This window comes from Amblyraja radiata, chromosome 21, assembly GCF_010909765.2.
Source record: "Amblyraja radiata isolate CabotCenter1 chromosome 21, sAmbRad1.1.pri, whole genome shotgun sequence".
Classification (NCBI taxonomy): domain Eukaryota; kingdom Metazoa; phylum Chordata; class Chondrichthyes; order Rajiformes; family Rajidae; genus Amblyraja; species Amblyraja radiata.
Window position 1 is genome coordinate 7,281,946 of NC_045976.1, and position 24,528 is coordinate 7,306,473.

The 24,528-nt window shown below is 47.7% G+C and overlaps 1 protein-coding gene across 1 annotated transcript in view; it reads left to right on the forward strand.

The window, feature by feature from the left end:
* itpr2 (inositol 1,4,5-trisphosphate receptor type 2) overlaps positions 1-24,528 on the forward strand; it is a 230,001-nt gene that overhangs the window by 39,784 nt on the left and 165,689 nt on the right. Inside the window, exon 3 of the mRNA XM_033039327.1 lies at positions 23,992-24,104. Coding sequence (XP_032895218.1) covers positions 23,992-24,104 — 113 coding nt within the window. The remainder of the gene's footprint in view (positions 1-23,991; positions 24,105-24,528) is intronic.

A 24,528-nucleotide genomic window follows, 5' to 3' on the forward strand; every position in this document is an offset into this window, starting at 1 on the left:
TTCTACCTGTGACTGTGAGAGTCTATTAGTTTTTAAGGTTGAATGCGTCAAGTAGCTTGTTCAATTCTACTTGACCGCGCGCGAGTGGTTAAATATATTAGAAGGATTAACAATAGAAGGTTGAGTGCAACATTTTTTTTCATTTGGATTGAATAGGCTAATTTTACAAGGTGTCGAAAGGACCTACTTGCTTCATGAGGGTGAAGAGAAAAAACAGCAGTGACTTATTGGCTGCAGTGAGGGTGTGAGGCATGTCGTGGAGGGTGTGAGGCATGTCGTGGAGGGAGGGTGTCTTTTACCCTCCCTGGTCTGGCTCAGTAAAACACTGAATCCAACACTGGAGTCCAAACCCTTCTTTATTTAGTATTCGCCGCGGGCTGGTTTTGGATTCACTCGCACGAGCCCGCAGCAGCCTCGGGCAAACGGAAGAGAAGAAAGACACACACCCCCAACGAACCGATCATATACATCTCTGCAGGGGGAGGCAATCCCTCGAGACCAATCACAGATTCAGTACATAGAAACATCTCCAGGAGTCCAGACTTGGTGGCGGCAACTGGGTCACATGGGTCCAGAACCAGGGGCCACGGTTTAAGAATAAGGAGTAAGCCATTTAGAACGGAGACGAGGAAACACTTTTTCTCACAGAGAGTGGTGAGTCTGTGGAATTCTCTGCCTCAGAGGGCGGTGGAGGCAGGTTCTCTGGATGTTTTCAAGAGAGAGCTTGATTGGGCTCTTAAAAATAGCGGAGTCAGGGGATATGGGGAGAAGGCAGGAACGGGGTACTGATTGGGGATGATCAGCCTTGATCACATTGAATGGAGGTGCTGGCTCGAAGGGTCGAATGGCCTCCTCCTGCACCTATTGTCTATTGGGTCACCAGCATTCTGCGATGTCACCATCAGTGAAGCCAAGTCTCACCGACCTCACATTCCCAAAGCACCCACATTCCTGCATATTCACAGTGGCACGTATCTAAGTGTTGTTATCTTTGTATTTACAGTCAGCTTGTTGTTGCTATTGTGACGGGGGGTCTTATTTTGGCTGATAGAGGAAGTATCGGACGCCCATCATTATTCAGAGAGTGGTCACCTTGCTTTGGATTCAGATGGTTTTGTTTCGTTTTTTAGTTGAGAGATACGGCGCAGACGCAGGCCCTTTGGCCCACCGAGTCCGCACTGACCAGCGATCCACGCACATTAACACTAGCCCACTCTCGGGACGATTTTTACATTTAGATCAAGCCAATTAATCCCGTAGTCAGGATCGAGCAACTCTACCGCTGCGCCACCGTGCCACCCACACGGACCTGAGAATTGTTTTAAATCTTCGCACGCCAACGGCCTGCCATGTAACTGACGGCCAAAGTGGGACAGGCTCAAGACCCTGGCACGACGCAACGTCTCACCTCAAACAGCAGCAGAAGCAGGCAAACGATCGCCGAGCTCGGCCTGGGGCTCACGGCCGTTGCGGTCCGGATCCGCCCCCACTCCTACTCCTACTCCCAGAGCGAGGCCAAGAAAATTGAAGATAGACACAAAACGCTGGAGTAACTCAGCGAGACCGGCAGCATCTCTGGAGAGAAGCAATTGGTGACGTTTCGGGTCAAGACCCTTCTTTCAGACTGAAGAAGACAGCGCAGAAACAGGCCTTTTGGTCCACCAAGTCCGCACCGACCAGCGATCCCCGCACACTAACACTATCCTATACACACAAGGGACAAATTACAATTATACCAAGCCAATTAACCTGCAAACCTGTAGCAGGGAGAAGAGGGAATGACCGGGGTGGGAACAGTCTTTGATTATGTCGGCTGCTTTCCCGGGGCAGCGTGAAGTGAAGATGGAGTCGGTGGTGGGGAGTGTGGTCCGTGTGATGGACTGGGCTACATCCACAACTCTCTGCAATTTCTCGTGGTCTTGGGCAGAGCTGTTCCCAAACCAAACTGTGAAGATGACAGTGTGCTTTCTATATTGGTCGAATTTGCAAGGCTCATTGGAGACATGCTGACTTTCCTCACTCTTGAGGAAGCAGAGGTGTTGCTGTGCCTTCTAGGCTGCCTCATCAATGTTGTTGCTCTACGATGGATCCTCGGTAATATTAATGTCAATGATCTTGAAGCTCTCAACCATTTCCACTTGGGGACCATTGATGCTGATTGGGGCATTTGTTCCAACATGCTACCTGAAGTCAAAGGCTTGCTCCTCCATCTTGCTGACATTGAGACAGAGGTTCACCACGTTAAGGGGCTGTCCCACTGCGGCGACCTAATCTGCGAGTTTAGACGAGTTTGCCCTCGACTCAAACTCGCAGCACGGTCGACACGTGGTCCTAGGAGGTCCTATGAGGTCACTGGAACTCTCCTTCATGCTCGAGGGAAGTTCCCGAATACTCGCGGCCTCAGCTAGGTCGCGGAAACATTTTCAGCGTGTTGAAAAATTAGTTGGCATGGTTCTTTTGAACTGGTAGTGCAGTGGAGTGGGGTCGCTATGTATGTAGTTACAGGCAGTCGAGGACAGCCGTAGGCAATCTCCTTCACTGACCGGGCATTTTGATCGGCTCACTGGAGTTTTCAGGACCAAGGAAAACTGACCGGCAGGTTAAATGCCCGCTAAACTTTATTATAAGTTGTCTGGCTTCTTAAAAGTGGCTCCACTCCTTAAAGGCGTGGACTATTTTCTAAATGGAGAGGATTCAGAAATCGGGCGTGCAAAGGAACTTGGGTGTGCTGGTGCAGGATTCCCAAAAGGTTAATTTGCGGGTTGAGTCAGTGGTAAGGAGGACAGATGTCATGTTAATATGCATTTTCGAGATGACGAGAATATTAAAGCAAGGATGTCATGCCGAGGCTTTATCAGGTGCTAGTGAGGCCACATTTGGAGTCTTGTGAGCAGTTTTGGGCCCCATATCTGAGGAAGGATGTGCTGGCTCAGGAGAGGATCCGGAGGTGGTTTGCGAGAGTGATCTTGGGTGAATGCATGATGAGCGTTCGACGACACTGGGCCTGAACTCGCTGGAATTCAGAAGGATGAGGGGGAGGATGTCATTGAAACCGGCTGAATAATGCAAGGCCCGGATAGAGTGGATGTGGAGAGGCTGTTTCCAGTAGTGGGAACATCTAGGAGCAGAGGTCACAGCCTCAGAATAAAAGGACGTACCTTTGGAATAGAGATGAGGAAGAATTTCTTCAGTCAGAGGGTGGTGAATCTGTGGAATTCTGCCACTGAAGGCAGTGGAGGCAAAGTCAATGGATATTTTTAAGGCAGAGATTCTTGATTAATACGGGTATCAGGGCTTATGGGGAGAAGGCAGGAGAATGGGGTTGAGAGGGAAAGGCAGATCAGACATGATCAAATGGTGGAGTAGACTTGATGGGCCGAATGGCCTAAAAACTCTGCCTTTCTGTCTTATGATTCTATGATCCTATTTGATGGGCCAAATGGTGGCCTCCTATGTCAGAGGGAATGTCAAGTGGGTGAATATTTATTCTGGACTCCGAGGGACTGGTTAATTACAAGAAGCCGGTTTGTCTTGTTTTATCTACAGCTGATTATATTTCCCAACCCATCCACACCATGGCCTTTTGGATTTCTTCCAGGAAGTGCTGTCACACTACTGTGGTTCCTTCTGCAGGGCTGTGAATCCCAAACGATTTATGACCAGTGACAAAAGAGCTACTTATAAAGCGCGAGATCGGGAACGGAGATTGCGCTCGTTAATGAGGAAGGAGCCTGCTGGCTGCACGGTGTGGTTCCGTTGACAGCGCCGCAGCTCCGCTTTCCTCCCACATCCCGAAGACGTGCGGGTTTGTAGGTTAATTGGCCCTCTGTAAATTGTGTCGGGAGTGGATGAGAACGTGGGATAACATAGAACTACTGTTGTGAACGGGCGATCGATGGCCAGTGTGGGCTGAAGGGCCTGTTTCCATGCTGTATCTCTAAACTAAGCTAAATTCCACAGTCCAGCCCCCCCAAGTTTGGTTTAGTTTAGAGATACAGCACGGAAACAGGCCATTCGGCCCACCAAGTCTGCGCTGACCAGCGATCCCCGAACACCATCAGTAGCACTAGGGGCAATTTGCAATTTTTACCGAAGCCAATTAATCTACAAGCCTCTATGTCTTTGGAGTGTGGGAGGAAACTGGAGCACCCGGAGAAAACCCACGCAGTCACAGGGACAATGTACAAACTCCATGCAGACTGCACCCGAAGTCAGGATGGAACCTGGGTCTCTGGCGCTGTAAGGCAATAACTCTACCGCTTCGCCATATTGCACCACTTTGATTCTACTATAAACTTTAGCCTGCGTGATCATGGTCTGGTTTACCTAGAATAGCTGATAATTTATTGTGTATACATTTTTTAATTAAAATATAAAACATTTAAATAAAGTATATATTGATACTTGCAGTCTTGCAGTTAATGTGCTTGTAAACCGGCAGCATGTAAGAATTTCATTAAACACTAAATTAAATCACTCTTGATTTAAAATGCCCAAAAGCACTGGGAATGAAGATGAGGGGGAATTTATTTAGCCAGTGAATCTGTGGAGGCCAAGTCATTAGGTATTGATCGGTGCAGGAAGGAACTGCAGATACACCGAAGATAAACACAACATGCTGGAGTAACTCAGCGGGACAGGCAGCATCTCTGGAGAGAAGGAATGGGTGACGTTTCGGGTCGAGACCCTTCTTCAGACTGAGAGTCAGGGTAACTGATCCCCTGTCTGAAGAGGGGCATTGACAGGTTCTTGATTAGTACGAGTGTCAAAGGTTATGGGGAGAAGGCAGGAGAATGGGGGTTTAGAGGGAAAAATAGATCAGACATGAGCGAATGGCGGAGTAAACTCGATGGGCCGAACGGCCTAATTCTGTTCCTATGTCTAATGGGCCTGTCCCACTTGGCGATTTTTTTAGGCAACTGCCGGTGACTGTCATAGTTGTAGCAGGTCGCCGAAAAACCAGCGACAACCTACGTCATCCTGGCAACGACCGACGACAGCGCCTAGGTCAGGAGAAATCAAGCTACGCTCATTGGCGTCAAACCCATTGTCGCCGAAAATTTTTCAACATGTTGAAAATTTAGCGCCGACCAGAAAGACGCTACGACTTTTTGCGCGACTGAGGAGACGACTCCCGGCGACCAGCTGTAGCCTGTAGTTGCCTAAAAAAATCGCCTAAGTGGGACAGACCCATTATGATCTCAATCTTTATTTACCAAAGAATTTTACACAGTGCAAGTGTGACCCACTAACCTTACTTTAACACTAATTAAGCTTTTTTTAACCTGCTGTGTTATGTAGGCTTCCTTATCTTATTAAATAAACCTGAATAAGCGGAGAGGTTGAGTCTGATGTGACTGATGTCTGATGTGACTGAGGTATTTATAACATCAGATACATGAGATGGGCTTGTATTCTCTGGAGTTTAGAATGATGGGAGGGGATCTTATTGAAACATGTAAGATTATTAATGGTTTGGGCACGCTAGAGGCAGGAAACATGTTCCCGATGTTGAGGGAGTCCAGAACCAAGGGCTGCAGTTTAAGAATAAGGGGACGAGGAAACACTTTTTCACACAGAGAGATGTGAGTCTGTGGAATTCTCTGCATCAGAAGGCTTTGGAGGCCGATTCTCTGGATGCTTTCAAGAGAGAGCTAGATAGGGCTCTTAAAGATAGCGGAGTCAGGGGATATTAGGAGAAGGCAGGAACGGGGTACTGATTGTGGATGATCAGCCATGATCACATTGAATGGCGGTGCTGGCGCGAAGGGCCGAATGGCCTACTCCTGCTCCTATTGTCTATTGTCTATTGTCTACATGAAGCCATTCAAACTGAACAATAGTTAATTACCACACAATCACTTCAAAGGCGAAGCCACCTGTGTTTTTTTTTCACTTCGCCTCCTTTTGTTATTTATTTACCGTTCTCAGTCTTTTCCAAAATGCCAAGTACAGAGTGCTGGATGAAAATCCAGCGTTTGTGGAGGGAATGGACAGGGACTCTTCATCAGACTAATTCAGTGGTCTATTATTGTCACCTGTGCCCAGCACAATGCACTACCCACAAATGTACGGTTGCCACCATTTTGGCACCGTTTAAAATTTAAAAAATGCAAACAAACCAAAGCCCCGTCCACGTGTTGAAAGATAGACACAGAAAGCTGGAGTAACTCAGGTAAATTCTCCAGAGATGCTTTCTGACCCCGAGCCCACAGCTAACATGGCCTGTCTCCTTCATCATCGTTACTATTTTGCATATCTTTCATTGATTTGGTTTAATGTCTCTCTACATCGCTGTCTATATCTCTCGTTTCCCTCTCTCCCGACTCTCAGCCTGAAGAAGGGTCTCGACCCGAAACGTCACCTCTTCCTTGTCTCCAGAGACCACTCGCTGGAAGTCGTGGAGTGCCCTCGATCCTGACTGCTGTAGGCCCGATGTCCCTCTCCTCTCCTCACTCTACCGCTCCTGATTCCTGGGGGGTGCCTCCTGCAGCCGCCCTTGAAGGCGCTGGAGCCAACACCCCACTCCTCCCGTGGGAGAAAGCTGGAACGGAGACGTAACCCACAGCCCCTCTCTCTTCCAGCTTCTCCCACCTACGACAATCAGTCTGAAGAAGGGCCCAACTCGGTTATTGCCTGTCCATTCCGTGACCCGCTGAGTTCCTCCAGCACTTGATAGCCCTGTCCCACGGTACGAGTTCATTCCAAGAGCTCTCCCGAGTTTAAAAAAAATCAAACTCGTGGTAAGCACGGAGAATGAACATAGCGGGTACGTTGGAGCTCGGGGATGTCTCTTAGAGGCTCGTAACGCTAACGGCAGGTACTCGGGAAGACTCGCTAACGACAGGTAAGCTCGGGAAGACTCGTGAAGATTTTTCAACACGTTGAAAAATGTCCACGAGAGCCCCGAGTACCGACGAGCGGCCATTACCGTAAATCTCCGAGTTCGAATCAGGGCAAACTCGGGAGAACTCTTGGAATGAACCTGCACCGTGGGACAGGGCTTTAAGATAGACACTAAATGCTGGAGTAACTCAGCGGGACAGGCAGCTTCTCTGGAGAGAAGGAATGGGTGGCGTTACGGATCGAGACCCTTCTTCAGACTGAGAGCCAGGGGAGGGGGGGACATGGAAATATGGTAAGGTGTGAAAACGAGAGATCAAAGGGGACAATGCTCAAGGAGAATGTAGAACGGTTCATTGTCGGCTGAGGGGAAGTTGACAACGAGGCATACATACAGTGCAGATTTAATCAGGAGGACAGTGGATCTAATCGGAGAACTAGGATGGGGGAGGGATGGAGAGAGAGGGGAAGCAAGCGTTACTTGAATTTAGAGAAGTCAATGTTCATACCGCTGGGGTGTAAGCTGCCCAAGCGAAATATAAGGTGCTGTTCCTCCAATTTGCATTGGGCCTCACTCTGACAGTGGAGGAGGCCCAGGACAGAAAGGTCAATGTGAGAATGGGAGGGGGGGGGGTTGAAGTGTTTGGCAACCGGGAGATCACATTGTCCTCCAGCACTTTGTGAGTTTCTTCAGATGCATCTCCTCGAGTCTACTTTCTAAAATGTAGATGCATTGAACCTTTTGAAGGAACTGCAGATGCTGGTTTACACTAAAGATAGACACAAAATGCTAGAGTAACTCAGCAGGACAGGCAGCATCTCTGGAGAGAAGGAATGGGTGACGTTTCAGGTTGAGACCCTTCTTCAGACTGCTGAATGTCTATCTTCATTGCACCTTAGTATCAGCAGCATGAAAGAACCATTCAAACACTGGGTTGACACAAAATGCTGGAGTAACTCAGCGGGTGAGGCAGCATCTATAAAGAGAAGGAAATGGCGACGTTTCGGGTCGAGCCACTTCTGAAGAAAGGTCTCGACCCGAAGCGTCACCAATTCCTTCTCTCCATAGATGCTGCCTCATCCGCTGAGTTACTCCAGCATTTTGTGTCTACCTTCGATTTACCAGCATCTGCAGGTCTTTCTTAAACATTCCAACACTGAGATTATCTAACAATGTTTGAGGTAGAGTGTATAATTCCATTAAAGACCGCGATCCGTGAGTGCTGATATGTAAGGTGAGTAAATCATTCTGTTTTGATAGACATCGCCTTGCATTAGCAATCCTCTCGCTAAAGCACTAACAAGCCAGCCTTTCAGGTCCCATTTATCCGGTAGTCTGGGTCGTGGAGAAAGAAAGGGATGTGTTTCTGTCAACGCAGAAACCGTAAGTGTGTTGAAGCGTGAGTGAGTTATTTAGATTTGGCGACATAATTAGCACTGTGATGCCACAAATGGTGCAGTGCCGGAGTTCTGGTAGTCCCCGAGGGCTTTGCTGTGGCATGTTATGTTCTCACCATGGCCGTGTGGGTTTCCTCGGCATCCTCCAGTTCTCTCCGACATCTCAACAGCATGTAGGAAGGAACTGCAGATGCTGGGTTTACACTGAAGCCAGACGCAAAATGCTGGAGTAACTCAGCGGGTCAGGCAGCAACTCTGCAGAGAAGGGACAGGTGACGTTTCGGACCAAGACGCTTCTTCATTCTAAGAGTCAGTATAGAGTGAAACTAGAGGTATGAAAAGGTTCAGACCAAATCAGAGCCGGCACCGATGACCAAGTTAAGGTGGAGCCCACAACGGTCCATTGTTGGCTGTGGAAAAGGTGATAACGAAGGGATACAAACAGTGAAACTAGCAGGATGACTAAGGTGGGGGAGGGACGGAGAGAGAGGGAATGCAAGGCTTACTTGAAATTGGATATTCATACCATGTGGGACGGAACTGCAGATGCTGGTTTACCTAAGAGACGCAAAAAGCTGGAGAAACTCAGCGGGACAGGCAGCATCTTTGGATAGAAGGAATGGGTGATGTTTCAGGTGAAGACTCGACCCGAAATATCACTTGTTCCTTTTCTTCCAAAAAGAGGGAGATCTACAATAGTTATAGGCAGCATGGAGTAAATGAGGTGCTTGAGGAGTATAAAGAATGTAAAAAGAATCTTAAGAAAGAAATTAGAAAAGCTAAAAGAAGATATGAGGTTGCTTTGGCAAGTAAGGTAAAAGTAAATCCGAAGGGTTTCTACCGCTATATTAATAGCAAAAGGATAACAAAGGATAAAATTGATCCATTAGAGAGTCAGAGTGGCCAACTATCTGCAGAGCCAAAAGAGATGGGGGAGATATTGAACAGTTTCTTTTCTTCGGTATTCACCAAGGAGAAGGATATTGAATTATGTGAGGTAAGGGAAACAAGTAGAGTAGCTATGGAAACTATGAGGATCAAAGAAGAGGAAGTACTGACACTTTTGAGAAATATAAAAGTGGATAAGTCTCCAGGTCCGGACAGGATATTCCCTAGGACATTGAGGGAAGTTAGTGTAGAAATAGCAGGGGCTATGGCAGAAATATTTCAAATGTCATTAGAAACGGGAATAGTGCCGGAGGATTGGCGTACTGCGCATGTTGTTCCATTGTTTAAAAAGGGGTCTAAGAGTAAACCTAGCAATTATAGACCTGTTAGTTTGACGTCAGTGGTGGGCAAATTAATGGAAAGAATACTTAGAGATAATATATATAAGCATCTGGATAAACAGGGTCTGATTAGGAACAGTCAACATGGATTTGTGCCTGGAAGGTCATGTTTAACTAATCTTCTTGAATTTTTTGAAGATGTTACTCGGGAAATTGATGAGGGTAAAGCAGTGGATGTTGTGTATATTGACTTCAGTAAGGCCTTTGACAAGGTTCCTCATGGAAGGTTGGTTAAGAAGGTTCAATGGTTGGGTATTAATGGTGGAGTAGCAAGATGGATTCAACAGTGGCTGAATGGGAGATGCCAGAGAGTAATGGTGGATGGTTGTTTGTCAAGTTGGAGGCCAGTGACGAGTGGGGTGCCACAGGGATCTGTGTTGGGTCCACTGTTGTTTGTCATGTACATCAATGATCTGGACGATGGTGTGGTAAATTGGATTAGTAAGTATGCAGATGATACTAAGATAGGTGGGGTTGCGGGTAATGAAGTAGAGTTTCAAAGTCTACAGAGAGATTTATGCCAGTTGGAAGAGTGGGCTGAAAGATGGCAGATGGAGTTTAATGCTGATAAGTGTGAGGTGCTACATCTTGGCAGGACAAATCAAAATAGGACGTACATGGTAAATGGTAGGGAATTGAAGAATGTAGGTAAACAGAGGGATCTGGGAATAACTGTGCACAGTTCCCTGAAAGTGGAATCTCATGTAGATAGGGTGGTAAAGAAAGCTTTTGGTGTGCTGGCCTTTATAAATCAGAGCATTGAGTATAGAAGTTGGGATGTAATGTTAAAATTGTACAAGGCATTGGTGAGGCCAATTCTGGAGTATGGTGTACAATTTTGGTCGCCTAATTATAGGAAGGATGTCAACAAAATAGAGAGAGTACAGAGGAGATTTACTAGAATGTTGCCTGGGTTTCAGCAACTAAGTTACAGAGAAAGGTTGAACAAGTTAGGGCTTTATTCTTTGGAGCGCAGAAGGTTAAGGGGGGACTTGATAGAGGTTTTTAAAATGATGAGAGGGATAGACAGAGTTGACGTGGAAAAGCTTTTCCCACTGAGAGTAGGGAAGATTCAAACAAGGGGACATGACTTGAGAATTAAGGGACTGAAGTTTAGGGGTAACATGAGGGGGAACTTCTTTACTCAGAGAGTGGTAGCTGTGTGGAATGAGCTTCCAGTGAAGGTGGTGGAGGCAGGTTCGTTTTTATCATTTAAAAATAAATTGGATAGTTATATGGATGGGAAAGGAATGGAGGGTTATGGTCTGAGCGCAGGTATATGGGACTAGGGGAGATTATGTGTTCGGCACGGACTAGAAGGGTCGAGATGGCCTGTTTCCGTGCTGTAATTGTTATATGGTTATATTATATGGTTATATGCTGAAGTTACTCCAGCATTTGTGTCTATCTTAAATGTTCATACCGCTGGGGTGTAAGCTGCCCAAGCGAAATATGAGGTGCTGTTCCTCCAATTTGTGTGTGGGCCTCACTCTGACAGTGGTGGAGGCCCAGGACAGAAATGTCAGTGTGGGAATGGGAGGGGGAGTTCAACAGCATGCTGGCAGGTTAATGGCTGCTGTAAATTACCCCTCATGTCAGTAAGTGGCAATAAATCAAGGGCAATAAGGATAAGTATGTCAGGGAGAGTAATGGGCCTGTCTCACTTGGGTGATTTTTTAGGCGACTGCCGGCGACTGTCATAACCGTAGCAGGTTGCCGATAAACTGGGGACTGGACCCCCCCCCGCCATGACAATGTCTACAACAACCTACCACCTAGTCGACGTCAAGCTACAGCAAGCTACCGACAACCGGCGACCCATTAGTACGTCCACCTATGACCACACCTACGACAACCTACGACCACACAGGCGACAACCTACGACAACCGAAGTCAACATACGTCCACCCGCGACAGGCTACGACCCTGTCGGAGTCAACTGAAGATAATTCAGTCGCCGGTACCTGTCGCCGGTTGACGTAGGTAGTCGCCGATGGAATTCACCGAAGTCAGCACCGCCGACAACCTACGTTGCCTGGCGACAACCTACGACAGCACCTACGTCATGAGATGTCAAGCTACGCTCATTGGCGTCAAACCCACTGTAGCCGAAAAGTTTTCAACATGTTGAAAATCCAGCGGCGACCAGAAAGACGTTACGACTCTTTGGGCGACTGAGGAGACTACTCACGACCATACTTATTCAAAAATAAAACGTGTTACATTTTTGGCGACACCCCGGCAACCATGTGGCGACAGCCTGTAGTCGCCTAAAAAATCACCTAAGTGGGACAGCCCCTTAAGTTGTAGTGCTACCGGAAATGGGGGTGGGTGGAAAGAATAACCAGGATTACTCTATCAGGATAGAGCATGGTTCTAATGGGCAGAATGGCCTTGTAGGTATGTTTAGTTTAGAGATACTGTGAAACCAGGTGTACACTGGTCACCACCGTACACTAGTTCTATCCTACACGCACTGGGAACGATTTACAGAAGCCAATTAACCTACAAACCCACACGCATTAGGATGTGGGAGGACAGTGGAGCACCCGGAGAAAACCCACGCGGTCACGGGGAGAAAGTGCAAACTGAACAGATACAGCAACCGTAGTCGGGATCGAAACCGGATCTCGGTGCTCTAAAGGGCCTGTCCCACTTACGTGTCCTTGGCACGCAAATTATGCGACCTCATGGTCGCGTTGAGCCGAGACGATCCCGCGAAGGTCAGGCGCGATTACATGCGTACGCACCGCCGTCTGGAGCGCGTGACGTCATTTGAAGATGGACACAAAGCTGGAGTAACTCAGCGGGACCGACAGCATCTATGGAGAGAAGTAATGGGTGATGATTCGTGTCGAGACTCTTCTTCAGTCTGAAAAGAAGGGTCTTGACCCGAAACGTCACCCATTCCTTCTCTCCAGAGATGCTGCCGGTCCCGCTGAGTCACTCCTGCATTTTGTGTCTATCTTCAATTTTCTTGGCCCTGCTCTGGGAGTAGAAGTGTGGGCGGATCCGGACCGCAATGGCCGTGAGCCCCAGGCCGAGTTCGGCGATCGTTTGCCTGCTTCTGCTGCTGTTGAAGGTGAGACGTTGCACCGCGCCAGGGTCTTGGGCCTGTCCCACTTTGGCCGTCAGTTACGCGACAGGACGTTGGCGAGCGAAGATTTTGTTCACGACAAAAATTTCGGAGCCCGGCGCGATGCCGCGCGCAACTACATACCCCTCCGCGCTTCTCAGTGGGACCGGCCCCGTGCGGCCATATGATGCCCGAGCGCCTCAACGTGACCACGAGGTCGCGTAATTTGCATGCCAAGGACACGTAAGTGGGACAGGGCCTTAAGGCAGCAACTCCCCTGCTGCGCCACCGTTCAATGTAAAACCTCCTTGTGGTTGGTGGCTGCAAACAGATGGATTTAGGATATTGCTTCAGGGCCACTGATTTGGAAAAATTCCACCCTTCCTGATAAGATACAATAACCTCCAGTCATTTTAATTTAGTTGATAAAACATTGTATTAACTGAAATCTCCAACATAATCCAACAAAAGCTAAACTAATGGTCCTTCCCCGCAGAGCCTTGGCGTTAACTTCTGTACCATTTTACAAGGTCATGGTGCTGACAGCATTGTAAATGTTGCCAAAATGTAACACTTGTTTTAGTTTTTAATAAGTAACAAATGGCTTTGTCATTTTGGACCTATCTATGAATGATATCCACGTAGAACAGCAGCAGCCTGCTGCCTTTTCAAGGAATTAGATTATTTTCCCAAAATTAAACTTTACTCATAATTGAATATGTACACTGTTCAAAAACCGTGCAAAACACTTAATACTGTCTGAACCTAAAGTCTGACGAAGGGTCTCGACTCGAAACGTCACCCATTCCTTCTTTCCAGAGATGCTGCCTGTCCCGCTGAGTTACTCCAGCATTGTGTGTCTATCTTCTTAATACAATCAGTGGCATGGGCGGCACGGTGGCGCAGCGGTAGAGTTGCTGCCTTACAGCGCCAGAGATCCTGACTACGGGGACTATCTGTACGGAGTTTGTACGTTCTCCCCGTGATCTACGTTGGTTTTCTCCGGGATCTTCGGTTTCCTCCCACACTCCAAAAGAAGTACAGGTTTTGCAGGTTAATTGGCTTGGTATAAATGTAAATTGTCCCTAGTGTGTGCATAGGATGATGTTAGTGTGCGGAGATCGCTGGTCAGTATGGATTCAGTGGGCTGAAGGGCCTGTTTCTGCGCAGTATCTCTAAAAACGAAAAATAAACATTCAATGTGTCTATGCATGCAGTATTGCTCGTGTTATCCTTTCCCTTGTTTGAGGGGTGTTCCCACCGGACTCTGCCCCTCAATGTTCAGCAGCGGAGGGACCCTAGACTGTGGTCCTCCCCCACAGGGCCTTGGCGTTGGCTGCACCGACTTCAGTACGTCCCTCAGCACGTACTCCTGCGGTCTGCAGCGGGCCAGTTGGCAACATTCCAGTTGAGTTTAGTTTAGTGTCACGTGCACCGAGGTACAGTGAAAAGCTTTTGTTGCGTGCTAACCAGTCAGCGGAAAGACAATACGTGATTACAATCGAGATATTCACAGTGTACAGATACATGATTAAGGGAATAATGTTTAGTGCAAGATAAAGCCAGTAAAGTCCGATTAAAGATAGTCCGAGGGTCACCAATGAGGTAGATAGTAGTTCAGGACCGCTCTCTGGTTGTTGGTAGGATGGTTCAGTTGCCTGATAACAGCTGGGAAGAAACTGTCCCTGAATCTGGAGGTGTGCGTTTTCACACTTCTGTACCTTTTGCCCGATGGGAGAGGGGAGAACAGGGAGTGGCCAGGGGTGCGACTGGTCCTTGATTATGCTGCTGGCCTTGATCAGCAGCATAATCTGATGATCAAGGTGAGGTGTAGGTGGAGTCAATGGAAGGGAGGTTGGTCTGCGTTATGGTCTGACGGATGTCTCGCTTTGCTGGGAGACCAACGAGTTTCAGGCAGGCTAAAGAGCGTCTTTCACCGGGTCGATGGTCTGCCTCCGAGTGTGTCCCTGGGAATGGCCTGTGATTCAGAGAGTCCTCTGTTACTGCGCTGCTCGGGTGAAGCGAGACTAGGAACCTTGCATCCTTTTCCCGTGCTGCTTAATCTAATGAGGTGTGGAAATTGCCACATGCTGGGTTTTTTTGGTGTTAAAACATTAGGTTTAGAGGGTAGACAAAAAAATGCTGGAGAAACTCAGCTGGTGAGGCAGCATCTATGGAGAGAAGGAATAGGGGACGTTTCGGGTCGAGACCTGAAACATCGCCCATTCCTTCTCTCCATAGATGTTGCCTCACCCGCTGAGTTTCTCCGGAATTTTTTGTCCACCTTCGATTGTTCCAGCATCTGCAGTTGTTTCTTAAACATTAGGTTGAGAGGGATATGGGCCAAACGCAGGCAGGTGGGACTACTTTCAGTTCAGTTCAGTGTACCGAGGTACAGTGAAAATATTTGTTGTTGCGTGCTAACCAGTCAGCGGAACGATAATACATGATTACAATCGAGCCGTCCACAGTGAACAGACACAGGATAAGGGAATAACGTTTAGTACAAGATAAAGCCAGCAAAGTCCGATCACGGGTAGGCCAAGGGTCACCAATGAGGTAGACAGTAGCTGCAGACTGCTCTCTAGTAGAGAGATTCTTCTGCAGTTGTATAGGGCTCCGGTAAGACCACATCTGGAGTATTGAGTACAGTTTTGGTCTCCTAATTTGAGGAAGGACATCCGTATGATTGTGGCAGTGCAGCGTAGGTTCACGAGATTGATCCCTGGGATGGCGGGACTGTCATATGAGGAAAGATTGAAAAGACTAGGCTTGTATTCACTGGAGTTTAGAAGGATGAGGGGGCATCTTATAGAAAGATATAAAATTATAAAAGGACTGGACATGCTAGATGCAGGAAAACTGTTCCCAATGTTGGGCGAGTCCAGAACCAGGGGCCACAGAGGCCATTTAAGACTGAGGTGAGAAAAAAACTTTTTCACCCAGAGAGTTGTGAATTTGTGGAATTCCCTGCCACAGAGGGCAGTGGAGGTCAAATCACTGGATGGATTTAAGAGAGTTAGATAGAGCTCTAGGGGCTAGTGGAATCAAGGGATATGGGGAGAAGGGTTATTGATTGGGGACGATCAGCCATGAATGAATGGTGGTGTTGGCTCGAAGGGCCGAATGGCCTCCTCCTGCACCTATTTTCTATGTTTCTATGTTTCAAGTTGCGGTAGGATGATTTAGTTGCCTGATGACAGCTAAGAAATAACTGTCTCTGAATGTGGAGGTGTGCGTTTCCACAGCTCTATACATTTTGCTAGTGTAGATGGGACATGTTGGTCAGTGCGGGCAAGTTGGGACTGAGAGCCTGTTTCCACGCTGTATCACTGAGTCTGACTCTAAAAGTTCAAAGGGATAGGGGCAAATGTGGGAAGGTGGGACTAGTATATATGGTGAATCTTGGCTGTGTGTGTGTGTGTGTGCCTCTTGTCCAGAGTAGGGGAATCGAGAACCAGAGGGGGGGAGATTTAATAGCAACCTGAGGGGTATCTTTTCTACACAACGAGCTGCCGGAGGAGGTAGTTGGGGTATGGACTATCGCAGTGTTTAAGAAGCAGTTAGACAGATACGTGAATAGGACAGGTTTGGAGGGATATGGGCCAAACAATAGACAATAGACAATAGCTGCAGGAGTAGGCCATTCGGCCACTTAGCCAGCACCGCCATTCAATGTGATCATGGCTGATCATCCCCAATCAGTACCCCGTTCCTGCCTTCTCCCCATATCCCTTGACTCCGCTACCTTTAAGAGCCCTATCTAGCTCTCTCTTGAAAGCATCCAGAGAACCGGCCTCCACTGAGGCAGAGAATTCTACAGACTCTCAACTCTCTGTGAGAAAAAGTGTTTCCTCGTCTCCGTTCTAAATGGCTTACCCCTTATTCTTAAACCGTGGCCCCTGGTTCTGGACTCCCCCAACATCGGGACCATGTTTCCTGCCTCTAGCGTGTCCAAACCCTTAACACAGGCAGGTGGGACTGGTGTAGATGGGGCATGTTGGTCGGTGTGGGCAGGTTGGGCCGATGGGCCCGTTTCTACGCTCAATCACTCTATGCCTCTGCTATGGTGAGTCAGCCTAGTGCTGCTTGCGGAAGATGTGTGCAGATTGAGAACTGTACAATCAGATTTCCCTCTCTGATACGGAGCTGAAACTGGCAACGCCGTTTTCCTGTTGACTCTTTGCTGAGGTCTCGCATCTCTCAGCCTGCGGCCCGGCAGGTGCGATCACTGCAGCTGCTCTTAAACGTTTCCCCAACTCCCACCCCCCCCCCCACCCCCACATAAAACAAGCTAAAGAACACTAAACGCATACATTTAACACATACTAATAAACAACAAAGAAGTAAGGGACAGAGACTGTTGGCGAGGATTATTATGTCCGTCCAACCACAGGAAATGGTTCTGTCCACTCTATTTGTGTCTCTCATCATTTTATATACTGTAAACCCTCGGTATAATAGACCCTGGGGGAGGGGAGTGGGGAGGGGGGGGAATGGTGTTCGTTATTGTCGATTGTCCACTTTCACTGAGTTAATGATTATCATTGTATGTAGTTGAAACAAAGAACTGCAGATGCTGGTTAATACACAAAATGACACAGTGCTGGAGTAACTCAGCGGGTCAGGCAGCATCTCTGGAGAACATGGATAGGTGATGTTTCGGGTCGGGAACCTATATCAGACTGATTCGGTCTGCTGAGTTACTCCAGCACTATGTGTCGTTTCGCATTAAAATGAGGTGTCGATGCCGCGAGCCCATCTCCACCCACCGCACGGTCCAGTGACACGGTTGTGTTCAATTGGAGCCAGATTCAAAACTAATAATATTAGGAATGTCAGAGGGCTGCCCTAATCTAACGATATCTCAAAGATGCTTCCTTGACTATGGTTTAATAACTTCGAAAAAAATTATACTTAAATTTTGGAAAAAGATAACAGTCCCCACAGTGAAGATGTGGATCACAGAAATGACCGCGGCTCTACATCTAGAAAAAATAAGGCTTGTCTTGACTGACAAACCATATCAATTTTCCAAAATATGGTCTCCTTTTATTGAATTTCTTCAACAACATAATGGTTGAACACAAACTCAAAACTGACGCTAGGGTCGGGTGAGCGGGCGTATGGAAGGGTAGTGGGATATATCTCCGCTTCTTTCACTTCTTCTTTAGTTCTGGGGTTTTTCTTTTCTTCTTTCTTTCTCTTTTTTTCCTTTTTCCTTTTTTTCCGATTTAGTTGTTAGTTTATAAAATGTTAAAATTGAAGCAGTACGAAAATTGTATAACTGTTATGTCGATTACTTTCTCTTTGTACAATTGCTTCTAATAAAATAAATATTTAAAATGTTTTAAAAAAAAGCCATGGTTGCTGTTGCGGCTCACGTTGTCGCCCCTGGGGACAGCGCTTTCTTCAGGCCGCCTCCTCCTCCTTCTCCCCTCGCTCTGTCCACTCCACCGCTCCCTCCTCCACTCCACCTCCTCCTCCTCACTGACATCTTCCCAAGACGGAGTGTCATCTGCAAACTTGCCAGCCAACCCATCTACGTTTACGTCCAAGTCATTTATATGTCACAAACGACAGAGGTCCCAGCACAGATCTATCTCTGTGGAACTCCACTGGTCACAGACCTCCATCCAGCCTGAATGTTGCTCTTCCACCACAACCCTCTGTCCTCTCAGTACACCAGTTCTGAATCCATAAGACCAAGTACATTGTAGACTCACAGTTCAGTTGATTCACAGCTTAGAATGAGAGTCGTGGCCTCTCCCTCACAATCTTGCAGAGTGACTGAGTCGTGTCCAGGCATCCGGGATTTTTTTTGCCTCCCCCCCCCCCCCCCCGGAAAGGGCGTTACCTTCATCGCGGTGATTGACAGGCGAGAGGATCTCAAGGTTTCAAGATCTCATAACTTTTTTATTTTTCGCCTGACTAAAATCCATGTACACAACATGTAGGGCGGCACGGTGGCGCAGTGACAGAGTTGCCCCCTCGCAGTGCTTACAGCGCCAGAGACCTGGGTTCGATCCTGGCTCCGGGTGCTGTCTGTATGGAGTTCGTACGTTCTCCCTGCGACCTGCGTGGGTTTCCCCAGAGGACTTCGGTTTCCTCCCGCACTCCAACGACGTACAGGTTTGTAGGTTAATTGGCTTGGTATAAATGTAAATTAATCATAGATTAATACAGTATGGAAACAGGCCCTTCGGCCCAACTTGCCCACACCGGCCAACAATGTCCCAGCTACACTAGTCCCACCTGCCTGCGCTTGGTCCATAACCCTCCAAACCCGTCCTATCCATGTACCTGTCCAACTGTTTCTTAAATGATGGGATAGTCCCAGCCTCAACTACCTCCAACGGCAGCTTGTTCCATACACCCACCACCTGTGTGAAAAGGTTACCTCTCGGATTCCTATTCAATCCTCGGATTCCTATTAAATCCTCGATTCCCCTACTCTGGGTAAAAGACTCTGTGCATCTACCCAATCTATTCCTCTCATAATTTTGTACACCTCTATAAGATCTCCCCTCATCCTCCTACGCTCTATGGAATAGAGACCCAGCCGTCTCAACATCTCCCTGTAGCTCACATTCTCTAGTCCTGGCAACATCCTCGTAAATCTTTTCTGAACCCTTTCAAGTTTGACAATATCTTTCCTATAACATGGTGCCCAGAACTGAATACAATACTCTAAATGCGGTCTCACCAACGTCTTATACAACTGTAACATGACCTCCCAACTTCTATACTCAATACTCTGACTGATGAATGCCAAAGTGCCAAAAGCCTTTTTGATCACCTGATCTACCTGCGACTCGACCTTCAAGGAACCATGCACCTGCACTCCTAGATCCCTCTGCTCTACAACACTACCCAGAGGCCTACCATTTACTGTGTAGATCCTGCCCTTGTTCGACGTCCCAAAATGTAACACCTCACACTTCTCTATATTAAATTCCCTAGTGTGTGTGTATAGGATAGTGTTAATGAGTGGGCGAGGACACGGTGGGCTGAAGGGCCTGTTTCGCGCTGTATCTCTAAACTAAACCAAAGTAAACAACATCCACCGTCCTGCGCTCATCGATCTCCTTCGTCATCTCCTCAAAAGACACAATCAGGTTAGTAATAGGGTGGTTCTGTGACTTCCGTGACGAGTCACACCCTCTTCTCCCCTCTCCCATCGGGAAAAAGGTACAGAAGTGAGAAAACGCACACCTCCAAATACAGGTGTTTCTTCCCAGCTGTTCTCAACTGAACCATCGTACCACAACCAGAGAGCTGTCCTGACCTACTATCGACCTCATTGGTGTCTCTTGGACTATCTTTGATCTGACTTTACTGGCTTTACCTTGCACTAAAAATTATTCACGTTAATCCCTTTATCACTGTGGATGGTTAGATTGTAATCGTGTATTGTCTTTCTGCTGACTGGTTAGCGTGCAACAAAAGCTTTTCACTGTGTCTCGATCAGTTAAAGGCCTGGATAAGGTGGATGTGCAGAGGATGTTTCCACTCGTGGGAGAGTCTAGGACCAGAGGCCACAGCCTCAGAATTAAAGGACGTTCCTTTGAGTAGGAGATGAGAAAGAATTTCTTCAGTCAGAGGGTGATGAATCTGTGGGATTCATTGCCACAGATGGCTGTGCAGGCCGTCAATTGATATTTTTAAGGCAGTAATGGATAGGTTCTTGATTAGTACGGGTGTCAGGGGTTATGGGGAGAAGGCAGGAGAATGGGGTGGAGAGGGAAAGATAGAACAGCCATGATTAAATGGCGGAGTAGACTTGATGGGCCGAATGGCCTAATTCTGCTCCTATCGCTTATGAACATGGACAATAAATAAATATAAAATAATATAATAATATATATAAAAATTAAAAATAAATAAAATACAAAGAAATTTGTTTTCAGGCTTAAGTTGAAAATCTCAATGCAGATGAGGTTTGCGTTGGGTCTTGCGATAATGAGAATGTTACACAGCTTTGAAAAAAGTGCCAGTGTGAAGGAACAGTGCAGCAGATCAACAAGGGGACCACAGAGACCGACCACAGTGTATCAGACATGGCTTCTCACTGAGGGAGAGCTGTGCTGTGTGAGGCATTCTCTCAGATGCGGGCACTTCTGGTCACCACCATTACTCGAGGGATGTGGAGGCTTTGGAGCAGATGCAGTGGAGGTTTACCAGCACGATGACTGGATTAGAGGGGTATTAGCTACTGGGGCGAGGTTGGACAGGCTTGGATTCTTTTCTCTGGATTGCGGGGAGACCTGATTGAAGTATATAAAATTCCGAGAGGCAAAGATAGACAGGGTAGACAGTCAGAACCTTTTCCCCCACGATGGAAATGTCAAATACTTGGTGAGAGGGTCAAAGTTTAAAGAGATGTGCGGGGCAAGTCTTTTTACACAGAGGGTGGTGGGTGCCTGGAACGCGCTGCCAGGGGTGGCGGTGGAGGCATTTACGTTAGTGGTATTTAACAGACTTTATTTTAGGCACACGGATATTCAGGGAATGGAGGGATATTGGATATGTGCAAGTGGATAAGTGATGCATCATGTCCGGCACTGATATTGTGGGCCGAAGGGCCTGTTCCTTGCGGCGCAATAGATAGATAGATAGATAGATAGATAGATAGATAGATAGATAGATAGATAGATAGATAGATAGATAGATAGATAGATAGATAGATAGATAGATAGATAGATAGATAGATATAATTTATTGCCACACAACCAGGGTTGGTGGAAATTTGGGTTGTCAGCAGCAGTACAATAATAAAGAACACACAATAAAACTGTAACACAAACATCCACCACAGCATTCATCACTGTGGTGGAAGGCACAAAAATTTGGCCAGTCCTCCTCCATTTCCCCCCCGTGTACAGGACCAGAGTCCAGTCAGTCCAGGATCGGCTCTTCCTCACCGGAGACCGCGGCTTTAGATTGTTGTAGGCCGCAGGCCGGTGGTCCAGATTTAAAGTCCCCGCCGCAGCCAGAAGCACCGTAGACTGCAGGGCCGGCGGTCGAAGCTCCCCTCCAGGGGTGATGGTAAGTCCATGCCGCACCCGCGGTAGAAGTTGGCCGCGGGCCGGCAGTGATGGCTTCTTCTTCCCCCGGGTCCCCCACGAGGCTGTAGACGCCGCACCAGCTGGAGCTCTGCAGACCGCGGCTTCAGGCTGCGACTTCAGGCTGCCGGCTGCCCTGGGCCAGCGAAACGGAGCGATCCCCTCCAGCGAGCCCCAGCGAGGGTCGCCCGCTCCACGCCGAGAGTCCACGCTGCGCCCGCCGCTGAAGCCCCGGGCGCGTCTCCGGGAAAGGCCGCGTCGATCCTTGATGTTAGGCCATGGGGGAGACGACCTGGAAAAAGTCGCCTCTCCATGGAGGAGGCGACCGAAGCGGTTTCCCCCTTACCCCCCCACACCACCCCCCACACAAAACACACGAAGAAACACAAAATACACACTTTAAAACATACTAAAATGCAGTGGTCCATGTGGAGTTAGCATAGAACAGGAGGCTTCTCTCTGTCATAAATAAATATAAAATAAGAATATAAAATAATCTATATATTACTAAAACTCTCGTCTTGACCACTTCCTGTCTGCATTGTAAATACATTTGAGCAAAAACGACCCCCCATAGCGCTACGATTTTTCGCCACCTTACTCACCATTCTCTGCTGCATCAAATAAGTTTTGTTCTGATCGGTGAAACAATACAAAAGTTATGAAGGTTTTGAAGGTACCCCCTCCCCCATAGCCCCCCTCCCCCACACCACCCCTTCCCCCCAAACCCCGCTCCCCCACCCACCCCCCCTCCCCAGAGTGGTGGAACATTGCTTTGGGGGGACGGGTTGCTTGGGGGAAGCAAGTGAGTGGTGGAATATTGCATTGGGGGACGGGTTGCATTGGGGGGACCAGGCCTTAGTCCCACTTAGTCTAGTAAAAATATAAAATCCATCTTAGCCCAACAGACTGCCTGGTCTTCCATCATGTTGTGTATGAGTGTCTCTCTGAACCATAATAACACCTACGATTCAAACAAACATATTCTGATCTGAAATCGACCTACAAATCTGCACGTCTTTGGGATGTGGGAGGAAACCGGATCACCCGGAGGATACCCACGCGGTCACAGGGAGAACGTGCAAACTCCACACAGACAGCACCCAGGGTCACAATCGAACCCGGGTCTCTGGCGCGGTGAGGCAGCAAATCCCCCAGCTGTTTTGAGCATTTGTTTGTAGTTGTGAGCATTTGTTTATCGCAGGCTGCTGAGGCTGGTACCTATGGTCATTTGGACAGGTACATGGATAAGGAAATGGACAGAGGGCCTTGACCCGAAATGTCACCCAATCCTTCCCCGGAGATGCTGCTTGTCCTGCTGGGTTACTCCAGCATTTTGTGTCTATCTTCGGTGTAAACCAGCATCTGCAGTTTCTCCCTACACATAAGAAAGGTTTAGAGGGATATGGGCCAAACGCGGGCAGTTTGGACCAGTTTGGTGGGCATGGAAAAGTTAGGCCGAAGGGCATGTTTGCTCAAGGTGACTGCATCTACTATCCTCCTGCTAGTTTCTGAGACCAGCATTGGTCCACTTCCTTGTGGCCTGATAAGCCTTTCAAATCTCTGTGCCCTTGCAATAGTACTGGAGGAATATCCTTCCCCTTTCAGTTCCTCCACAGCTGCCAGCTGTGCGTTTAGCCTCTGAAGCCCCGCACTCTGGAATGACCTCCCTTAAATCCTCTGCTTTTCCTGTACTGTGTGGTGCTCCTCTAAACTTTGTCTGACCAAACCACTGATGAGAGTCATACAGCGTAGAAACAGGCCCTTCGGCCTTTACTTGCGACTTTATGACCTTAAGTTTCCACGTTGTATCTCTAAACAAAACTGAACAATCATGTCAATGGGCGCCGGGGGCTAGAGAGTTTCCGACTCACCATAACAATGTTGTTCCTCGAATATCACTATGTTTATGGTTGTTACTACAAGCTAAAAATACTGAAGACTGTGTGGTAAATTGTTCCATTGAATGTTGTACAACGTGTCAATAGAAGCAATGGCTTCAATGGCCACCCATGGATAAACACGTTTCTTAAGAAACAATGGTGTCTGATTACTGCAGGGAGGTTACATGGAATTTTTTTTTTCCTAGACTTGTTTTTTTACAAAACAGCTTTTCTTTCTGCTTGTCAATTTCCAAATGAACTTTTAAGAGGTTTGCTATTTCCCGATCGATATGGCGATATATATCCGTTTGGTCTGTATCATGCAAATGGCGCTCTCTGATTCATTCATTGCATTACATCCAGTTTGCGGTGTGAAAGCTAGTCTCTCTATGTTGACCTCCAAATTTCTGAACGTCTCTCTGTTTTCTTTTTATCAGACTGCCTTTTCAAGGTGTGTCCCATGAACCGTTACTCAGCCCAGAAACAATTCTGGAAAGCAAAACAATCGAAGCAAGGGAACACAGAGGCTGCGCTGCTGAAAAAGTTGCAGGTATCTACACATCGTTTATCCCTTTAGGGGCGGCATGGTAGAGTTGCTGCCTCGCAGCGTCAGAGACCCGGGTTTAATCCTGACAACGGGTGCTGTCTGTACGGAGTTTGTACGTTCTCCCTGTGACCTGCGTGGGTTTTCCCCGGGTGCTCTGGTTTCCTCCCACACTCCAAAGACGTACAGGTATGCAGGTTAATTGGCTTCGGTAAGTTGTAACAATTGTCCCGAGTGTGTGTAGGTTTGAGCAGGGGTGATCGCTGGTCAGAGCGGACAGTGGGCTGAAGGGCCTGTTTCCGCGCTGTATCGCTAAAGCCTAATGTAAAGTCTAATAGGGGCCCTTATCCTGAGAGTGCTCAGTGATACACATCACTGAACGCATTGTAGACACAAGGAACTGCAGATGCTGGAATCTTGCGCAGAATAC